At 36.5% G+C, this 9,737-nt stretch overlaps 5 protein-coding genes and 1 long non-coding RNA gene across 7 annotated transcripts in view; 4 read left to right on the top strand and 2 right to left on the bottom strand.

The window, feature by feature from the left end:
- The window catches only part of LOC104739704, a 4,521-nt gene extending 4,165 nt beyond the window's left edge, over positions 1-356 (top strand). The window contains exon 10 of one of the 2 annotated variants that reach the window (XR_760053.2): positions 278-356. The gene's annotated coding sequence lies outside the window, so the exon portion shown is untranslated. Of the gene's footprint in view, positions 1-223 lie in introns of both variants that reach the window. The other variant, XR_760052.2, reaches the window with a different exon arrangement.
- LOC104739706 (probable aldo-keto reductase 1) lies at positions 367-1,895 on the bottom strand. Its single transcript, XM_010460144.2, is given in 7 exon segments — positions 367-428; positions 431-707; positions 832-934; positions 1,025-1,197; positions 1,283-1,483; positions 1,578-1,649; positions 1,651-1,895. Coding segments are annotated over 7 exon segments (1,032 nt in total). The 5' UTR covers positions 1,801-1,895; the 3' UTR covers positions 367-372.
- On the top strand, positions 1,735-2,061 carry LOC104739708. Its single transcript, XR_760054.1, has 2 exons — positions 1,735-1,823; positions 1,910-2,061. It is a non-coding gene; the product is annotated as an uncharacterized LOC104739708 (long non-coding RNA).
- Positions 2,585-3,435, top strand: LOC104739703. Its single transcript, XM_010460140.2, has one exon. The coding sequence runs from the start codon at positions 2,606-2,608 to the stop codon at positions 3,338-3,340; it is 735 nt and encodes a 244-aa protein (XP_010458442.1). The 5' UTR covers positions 2,585-2,605; the 3' UTR covers positions 3,341-3,435.
- Positions 3,525-5,052, bottom strand: LOC104739702. The gene is made up of 3 exons (XM_010460139.2): positions 4,678-5,052; positions 4,376-4,491; positions 3,525-4,277 (listed from the first exon to the last, which is right to left on the bottom strand). Exons 1-3 carry the CDS (start codon positions 4,937-4,939, stop codon positions 3,609-3,611), a joined length of 1,047 nt encoding a protein of 348 aa, XP_010458441.1. The 5' UTR covers positions 4,940-5,052; the 3' UTR covers positions 3,525-3,608.
- On the top strand, positions 6,629-9,236 carry LOC104739701 (F-box protein At1g10780-like). Its single transcript, XM_010460136.2, has 4 exons — positions 6,629-6,829; positions 7,532-8,332; positions 8,424-8,701; positions 8,790-9,236. Exons 2-4 carry the CDS (start codon positions 7,555-7,557, stop codon positions 9,024-9,026), a joined length of 1,293 nt encoding a protein of 430 aa, XP_010458438.1. The 5' UTR covers positions 6,629-6,829; positions 7,532-7,554; the 3' UTR covers positions 9,027-9,236.

Below are 9,737 nucleotides of genomic sequence, written 5' to 3'. Positions count from 1 at the left end.
AAAAGCCTTTTGCTGTAATCTTGTTGATGCTTAAATTAGTATAATAACAGTTCTTCTGAGTTTGGTCTTCAGAGGCCGATTATGTGTAATACAAATTCTAGTTAAGGCAATAATTTTTTATCCACTAGGTACATGTTCTTCATTTTCGTAGTTTATGATGTGATACAAATCATTGTATGTGTATATCGTCACCTTTCTCAATTCATTGTTAAAATGTTTGCAGAATCTTCAGTCCTAATGAGAGATTTACTTCAAAGTTTTATTACTATTACGACAGAAACAGACAGACAATAATGTAGCTAAAAGACGACAATGAAAAGTAGTTCAGAACACAACTCAGCACGATGGCAGAGCAAAACTATTACAGCTGGTTTATGCAGTCCAAGAAGACAATGGTGGAGTTTCAGAATTCTTATAGGTAACTATATTGTGTCTGATCTTTCTCCTTTCACAGAACCTGGGCGTCCCATGGCTTCAAGCTCGGCCATCTCTTCGATAGTAAGTTCTACAGATAAAGCTCCTATGTTCTGATTAAGGTTTTTGATCTTGGAGGTTCCGGGAATTGGGCAGACATCATTTCCTTGGTGATGAACCCATGCCAAAGCTAATTGCGCAGGCGTGCAGCTTTTCTTTTCTGCCATAGCATTGACCTTTTCATAGAGAATCTTGTTGTGGTCTAAGTTCTCTTGCTGAAATCTTGGTAAACCCTGGAATAGATCAAAACATAGTTTTAATAACAACATACCGAGATGATACTCATTTCTCGTCTTGACTACGCTTATCTGAGACAGTGACCATTCATGTAATCATGTGATGAACCCATGGACTTGCCTTTCTGTAGTCACCATTGTCCATATTCTCAATGAACTTAGGTCCTGCAGCAAAGAAGCCCCGTCCCAGAGGACTGTAAGCTACAATTCCAATCCCCAGCTCCCTGGAGAAAGTAAAGCAAAGGATGAACATTACAAGGTGAAGATATTAAAATTATAGTAAGGAAGAGGAATGTTTGCTGAAGATTCTGCACCTGCAAGTAGGAATTATATCTTCTTCAACATCTCTCGACCACAAAGACCATTCTAATTGTACCGCAGTTAGCGGGTGAACAGCATGGGCTCTCCTTATAGTCGAGGCAGAGGCTTCAGACAAACCAGTGTACTTTATCTTCCCCTCTTCAACTAGCTTCTTTAGTTCTCCAATCTTTGGACAGGGAGACAACACCATAACAGTCAGCTCATGGATTCAAGAAAGAAGAAAGATTGCCAAGAAAATAAAAGAAGCTTACAGTGACTTCAATGGGGACAGTAGTATCGATCCTATGCTGATAATAGAGATCGATGCTACTAACTCCTAAACGCCTTAAGCTCGCTTCACACGCAGCCCTCACATAGGCTGGATCTCCCCTGTAACCCCATTTCTCATCTTCATAGAGAATCCCAAATTTGGTCGCCAGTTCCACTTTCTCCCTCATCCCATCTTTCAAAGCCTGATTACATCACATAACAAAACAATTTCAAAACCCTAGACCCTAGGCATCTCAATAGAGTGTGGAAAAAGATGGAAAATCTCGAAGTCAGAACCTGGCCAAGGAGCAACTCGTTGGTCTCGGGACCGTAGATGTCAGATGTGTCGAGGAGCGTGATGCCGGAATGTAATAGCGTGGTGAATGAGAGCAACGAGATCTGTCTCCACCTTGGTAGTTCCGTCGAAGATGGAAAGTCCCATACAACCAAGACCTTGAGCCGAAACTTCAAGACCTTGGCTTCCAAGCTTGATCCTTCGCACTCCACTTGCACTCGCCATGGATTCTAATATCTCTTTGGAAGGTTTTAAAGATTCCTCACACTTTTGCAATTAGTTAAAGCTGTAGATCTAAGAATTTAATGAGTTTTTTTTTTTTTTTTGCAAGCAGTTTCGAGATGAGTTTATAAGAGCGGAATCCAATTAGCTATGCCGCCAACTTGAACTAGCCTATTGCTATCATAGTCAATGTAAAGACGAATTTGAAGTCTAAAACAAAGGGTCAAAGTTGAAAAATAATAAATAATCAAATATCTTTTTTTTGTTTTGACCTCAAATATCTTAACATTATGGGCATCAAAGTCTTGTAATAAATTTTACGTTATTTTGCAGTATTTTGATATGTCTAAAATCTAAACAAATAAATATCTCTGCACTATTCGCGTCAAAGAAGGAACAATCTTGTAATAGAACTTAACGTAATTTGCAGTATTTTGATGTGTGTAAAACAAGCACTAGCAAAATCTTATACAGAATTAATGAATTTTTCTTACACTTGAAATATATTTTGAATTTGTGTCAATTAATGGGATAGTCTTTCAGATTTGGCAAGTGTTTCTTTACCTAAGAAATAGTAAAGTTATAACAAACCACCAGACTAAAATCGACTTTTCTATCGTCGTTCCTAATTCCTAAAAGAGAGATAAATAAAAACACAAGCTTGCGTCATATCTCAGGATTACTTGCCTTTCAAGTCATTTTCCAAAAAAGAACTACTTTCTTAAACCAATTAAAATTTGGTTGCCTTCCTTTAAAGCTCATAATATCACCCATTTACCAACAACTTTCCAAATCTTTTCATCTCTCCATGAATTCTATTAGCACCGGAGCAGTTGAAAATGTCGAATTCTCCATCCAAAATCTAATAAGGAGTTGGTGCAGACGGCAAAAATGGCGACAACTCTGCCTCTTCTCTCCAAAAGAACAACAACAAGAAGTACTCATCTCCATCAAACAACAATGGAGAATCACTTTATCAGAGTTCCTAGAGTCATACCAAGTTCACCTTTTCACCATCTTCTTGCTTTCTCTCGACATCATCTTAACGTCCCTCGAATTGTCTTCTTCTCTGCTCTCCTGCACATCAGTCAAGAAAGCTGAAACCGAGAATGAATGGTTCCGCTGGGGAGGAACCACGATTCTTAGCATCCTTGCCGTTAAATCCATTGCACTGGCTGTTGCTATGGGGAAATCATTCTTCATGCAACCGGGTTGTGTAATGGATGGTGCACTTGCGATTGTAGCTCTGATTCTTCAGGTGCTTCTTGAGAAGAAAGGGACAGGTTTCATCGTGGTGGTGAGTTTGTGGCGGGTTCTGAGGGTTGTGGAGACTGCGTTTGAGCTTAGTGATGAAGCCATTGAAGTGCAGATAGATAGAATCATCAGCCAGTTTCAAGCTCTTAGTAAAGAGAATAGAACATTGCTAGAGACTCTTGCAGAGAAAGATGAAGTAATTAAGAAGCTAGAGGAAGAGCTTAATCACTTCAAAGAAAATGGCGATTTTCTAATTGTGAAAAACCAACCATATCTAGGGAGGCTATAAAAACTCAATATATGCAGAATCTGAAATCCCCTGTTGTATTAAATTTAATAGATTGTTTAAAGCAGTTAATTCAAAGAAGTAACAATTAAACTCAAGCTGCATCTCATTAGAATAAAGAACTTATGTTTCATACAACCTTGATGAGGCCATTAGTTCTAAGAAGAAACACTGACACGTCCTTCCCAGAAGAATCAAGATTAAAAGAGAAACTGCTTTGGCAATTTCGGTAAGAAAGCTTCATTTAAAGACTTCAACACAGAGAAGGGTATTAAGCTGGAGTTGGTGTTGGTGCCATCACTGACGCAGGATCAAGAATTTCGCCTTCCAGGTTTGTTGAGATAGTAATACGTTTGACTTCACCAAAAACTGTGTTGTCTAGACCGAGATTGTTAGCACTACTAGATGTTTGACTGATTGTTTGAATGATGTGTGCAAAATGGTCCAATCTCTGCTGAAGGTTGACTCTTATGGTTATGACAAGATAAACCTGAACAAGTACCGGTGGAGATAATGTAGATCCATGTATATTGGTGAGTCGGAAATAAATACTCTCCTGTGGCTCCAAACACAACGTAACCGCAAGTTTACCACTTAGATTTCGAGCATGGCGGCTATCTCGTAGTATCTCGGACATTGGTATATTGAGTGTAAAATTGAGAAGATTCCCTACATATCCAATGGAAGGTACAGGGATAGATCCACTGGGATCTACAGAGATTCCCCCAGGAAATTTCAAAACCTGAAAAGAATGTGGCTTCCCAAAACATGTTGTGGTCAGGTTCAGCTTCGATCTTTGTTCAAACAGGTTAACAAAAGACGATCGGAGTGAATTTAACGACTGTGTGCTTATTTCGTAGCCAGCAGAGACAGGTACAACTGCAAACTCCACATCTGTATACTTACATGAACATGACTGACGCAGAGACAGAACAGTCACCTGTTCAACAGTAACTAGATATATATTAGCCCTCTTATTAAAAGCAGAAATCAAAAACACTACATTGCATAAGTTTTTAAGAAAATGTTCTTTATAACCTTGGTGTCGTTCGAAAGAGGTATGCTCCGAAAGATATCATCCTCTAGTCTTCCTTTTTGGGAGATAACCTCAGAAACTGGTTTTCGAAGTTTGAAGGAAGCTTGTACTGAAGCAGCTGGTTTAAAACAAAAAGAAGCAAGAGAAATTTTTTAGATATAAAGTGTGTCAGTCATATGAGATCTTTCAAGACTCACTACTAGAACCAGAGACAGCTTATGTACTTAAAGTCTCCACCTTTAAATCAGTAAGGGTTCTCTTAAAATCTGGTAAAGTATTAAACTTTTTGTTGAAAGACACTTACCATTGTAGTTCATTGTATCATTAGCATGGGGTTGAGACATGGGCGGAGCTAGTGTATGAGATCGACTGGGGAATAGGCAGAAGATCGTAGGAAGAAGAATCGCTAAGCTTACGACCAAAACAATGAGACATCGGAGACTAAAGAAACGCGACAGAGCAGAGTAACAGCTCTGACCGAAGAATCGAGAAGCTTGATGAGGGTTCTCAGGGTTGAGGTTCTGCTGCTGCTGATCGACATCGTTCGCTCTTGGCTGTTTTTTCATTGCAAGAGTGAGTATATGAAAAAAAAGAACAACTCAGGTGATTTTGTCTTGAGGAAGAAGAAAACAAAAGAGGAGGTTGGCTCAACCAACTTTTGAGCAGAAGAAAGCTAATAGTGAAAAAAGGTGGTGTGGTGTGAGAAAAGTAAAACATGATCTTACAACATATATATATTAGTCATTCCATCTGGATATGTTTTTGACATCTGGATAACAAAAAAAATAAAGAGCCAATTTGAGAGATTTTCTTTTAATGAGAGCTAATGTAATATACTCCCTCTATTACACAAAGAGTGTCATTTTGATACATTGCACACAAATTAAGAAAAACTTGAATTATACATATTTGTCCTTATTTAATGAGTAATTAATTATTCAAATTTAATAAAAAGAGTTTTGCGTTAAGAGTAGAATAAGAAATTTGATGTAAAAAATTATATTGGAAATATAAAGTGACATTCTTTGTGAAACAAAAAAATCAGTGTAGAATGACACTCTTTGTGAAACAGAGGGAGTATATACTTTTTTTTTGTCAAAATTGTTTACTCATTAGGTATGGTGATGTTTATCAATTTTTGAAATCTTTGATACAAAAAGTTTCTATGTATATTTTATAGTTTAAAATCATATTTAAATATAAGTTAATTGTGTTCAAATACATGTGGCGGTAGTCATTTATTCGAAAAGACGCGGGTAATCAGTTTTGAAAAAGTGCAGGTAATCAATTTTTTTTTAAAACGCAGGTAATGATAAGTTAAATTTTTAATAAAATATAAAAATTGAACATATCAGTTAATTAAATAGAGAAGTAAGCATTTCATTAAAGAAAATATCTTAACTTGATCAAATAAAATAGTTGCATTTATCATATTTTATGTGATAGAATATATGAATTCAACTATGTCAATTTTTTTTGTTAGTAATTTTAATATAATTTCACTTATATCATTAATTGTTTTTTATTTTTATTTTTAAACAGTATATTATGAATGTTCTATTTTTTAAAGAGAAAAATGGTTTGTGTCTTTTTTTTTTTTGATAATAAATGGTTTTTGTATACTTCAGATATTTCATTACAATGAAAGTAGAAAACAAAAATCATACCAAAAAAAAACATCATATGCAATTAATAAAATAATAAACTAAAAGAGCAACATGGCATAAAATGGTTTTCAGTATATATTAGGTGTGCTTCTTTTGTAATCTTTACATACCCTTCAAATAGTATAGTTTAATTTAATAAAATATAGATATGTTTTTACAAAAGAAAAATATCTTTTTACCTGTAACCCACTTTCTTACCTACACAATAATAAAAAGGTTAATTTTATTATTAATTAGTTTCCTAAATTTTAATTCATAATATCTTCAAGTTTATATTTTGCCAAGCTTCTTCATAAACTTTACAAGGTATATAATATAAAATAACCTAAAATCTACACCTTTCCTTAAATTTTTTTTTATTGTCAATAATATCTACAATATGCAGGATTGAATCCAATGGTGAATCAATAACAATACTAAAGACAAATTATTATGTGTCATACATATATCTGCCTTGTATTAAAAAAATGAAATACACTCACTACACTAGGGCTACACAGTTGAAAACTTGAAATTAAATAAGAAAAACAAATAAAAAATTATTTTTAAAAAAGCTGCGGAAATGTTTTGTAAATTTGAAAAGAGAAAGTGAGATCTCTCTCTCTCTCTCTCTCTCTCTCTCTTTTATTTTTCAAAATTTGAAACACTCCGCCATTCCGTCTCTCTTCACGCGCCACTCTCTCTTTCAAATAACCCAAAAATCCCCCTTCTCTTCCTTCTCCCCAGATTTGAGATTTCAGTTCTTGCTCTATCTCGACCCAACCCCCAGATTTAGAGATTTATTATTCAGTAAGATACTTAAACTCTCTCATTTGCTTTTCTTCGCACCTTCTCTTTTGTGTGTGTGTGTGTGTGTTTTTTTTAAGGGGCTTCTTCTTCTTCTTCTTCACCTGTAATTGATCTAATAAGAAGCTCATCTTACAAAAATGTTTGTTTTTTTTTCCAATACCCTTTAATTTCTCCCGGGATCTAATCTGTGGATTTTGTTTGTCTTGTAAATAGTTTTGCAATGTGGGTTTCATCTCTTCTTCTTCTTTGTCTCTCGATTCTAACATTTTTGTAGCTATTTTTGTTCCTGGAAAAATGTGGTCATTCTAGGGTTCTTGTTCGATTCTGTCTTGTATTTGGGGCATTTGTTATAGGATATTATCATATGAGCTTGCAATTTTCAGATCTCTAGCCTAATTATATTTGGGGGGAATTTATCGATAGCTCTCTCAACTTAAGATCTAGACATTAAAAAGAAATTGTGTATTCAATTTTGCTTTCATTATAATGTTGCTGTTGAGAATTTTTTTTTTTTAATTTTATTTTGGGGGTTTAGTTAGTACTTAGTTGTAGTAGTAGACAAGCTTTGTCATTTTCGATATTCATGGATTTATGATGATGATGATGCCCATTTAATTGCATTGAAGATGTGTAATTTTATACTACTATAGTTTTGTTCATTTTAACTGACTGACCCACCAACTGTTCGATGAATTGTCTCAGCCAACAAAAGAAAAAAAAAACAAATGGACTCTCTTCCTGATGCGCTCCTTCAATACATTCTTTCCAACATGACCGCTGCAAAAGATGTGGCTGCTTGCAACTGCGTCTCCAACCGATGGAAAGAGTCTACTGACTCTGTTCAGAAAATTACATTCCTCCGGAATTCTTTCGATAGCATCATCTCCAAGACTGATGATGATGATGATGACACCATCTCCAAGACTGTTGAATCTGACACCATCGTTCGCAAGATGATTTCCTCTTTCCGTCGTCTTGAGGAGCTTGTGGTCTACAGCCCATTCTCTAGCTGTGGTCTAGCTTCTTGGATGACGCAAGTGGGTTCTTCTCTTAAGCTATTGGAGCTGAGAATGGATAATCTCGCTAGCGAGGATGCTATTGTAGAGGGTCCTTTGAAGCTTGACTGCGTTGGCGTGGCTAAGAATTTGGAGACTTTGAGGCTTTGGGGTGTTTTGATGATGAGCCCTCCCAAGTGGGATATGTTCCCTAACCTTCGCTGCCTCGAAATAGTTGGAGCAAGAACTGATGATGCCACACTGTGTCATGCTCTCCGTGCATGCCCGAATCTGAGTAACTTGCTTCTGCTAGCCTGTGAGGGAGTTAAGTCCATATCGATCGATCTGCCATACTTGGAGCACTGTAAGCTGGATTTCTATGGACCAGGTAACAGCGTGCTAGTCCTCACTAGTCCGAGGTTACTGCCCCTTGATGTTCAAGGCTGTAGCTTTATCCGAGTCCCTGAAACCAGATTCTTAAAGACCCTATCCATCTCCAATATTGCTGGTAAACATTTATGAGCCTACTACTTGTTTGGTTCCTTCCATTACCATCTGCAAATGTCATTTGTCTTACTTTGTCTCTGACTGGTTAACAGGGAGAGTTTACATGGTAGATTTTCATAACCTTTCCTCGCTTGAGGACTTGTCGATTCGGGGTATACAATGGTGTTGGGATGCGTTATGCATAATGCTGCAGCAAGCAAGAGACGTGAAGCGTCTCTTTATGAAGGTCGAGTTCACGGGCAATGAGTCCCTTCAACCTTTTCCTGAGATTGATTTTGTCGAGTTCTTCAATAACCATCCAAAGCTTCAAACATTCGACATCCATGGAGCAATGTTCGCTGCACTTTGCCAGAAGAACAGCCTAAAGAAGGTAAAGATACACTCTTCTTCATCAGAAACGTTCCATATGAAATCAAAATCTTACTTACCAATAATGTTAACCTCCATTCTCTTTGCAGCTTGAGACAGGATTTGCAATACCGTGTTTGGAGGAGGTTACTATCACAGTAAGATCTCCACTGAACGCAGAACAGAAGATGAACACGCTCGAGTCGCTTGTGAGATATGCAAGAGTTTTGAAACGAATGGTGATAAGGATTCTTCGGATGAAGAGCAATCACAGCAGTGCAGATGATTTCTGCGATGACATCTGCAAGTTCCGGTACATGCATCAGCATCTTGTTAAAATTGAATGAAATAATTCTTTTACCTGCTAATCTTAAAATTTCGGCCATTGATTTCTGTTTCTCATTGTATTCGCTGAGCATTTCTAGTTTGAACTCTTGGGTAAAATTTTTGTTTCCTGATTCATGGTTTTGAACTTTTGACTCTAATGCCATTTTAGAACTTTTCCCTGCTGTTGTTGTCTTTAAAAGGAATGATATGAACACATTTGGTTTTACTGTTTTCTTGTTCTTATATATATATATATATATATATATATATATTTACATTAGTTCTCGTATACAAATCAATATTAATATACTTACTTATGTGTCAATCAAACACCTATTTTCATATGCTTAAAAAAGATAAAGAAGATAATCTCCTAAAAACAAGACAAACCTCACAGATTGCATTACACTACCAAAATAAAACGAGATAACGCAAAACACGCACAGCCAACAATTTCATAACCATAAAAAAAACTTCTCTATATATAACAACGTTACCTCCAGCATTGAAAAATTACCTAGTGCTAATTCTTCTCTAACAAACTAAGATTTAAAATAAAGAAAGACTCAAATAAAATGGCGGGCCGCGACACATTCCAGCTGCGTTTCGTGGCTGTCGCGGCATCCGCCGCCGTATTGATCTTTCTCATGGCTGGTCAAGTCGCGGAATCGCGCATGATCAACATCTGCTCTCACACAGCGTATCCATCTTTGTGCCGACCTCTAGTGAAA

This window comes from Camelina sativa, chromosome 14 (genome assembly GCF_000633955.1).
Source record: "Camelina sativa cultivar DH55 chromosome 14, Cs, whole genome shotgun sequence".
Lineage (NCBI taxonomy): Eukaryota > Viridiplantae > Streptophyta > Magnoliopsida > Brassicales > Brassicaceae > Camelina > Camelina sativa.
The sequence above is the reverse complement of the archived record's forward strand: the minus strand, read 5'-3'. Positions and strand labels throughout refer to the sequence as shown.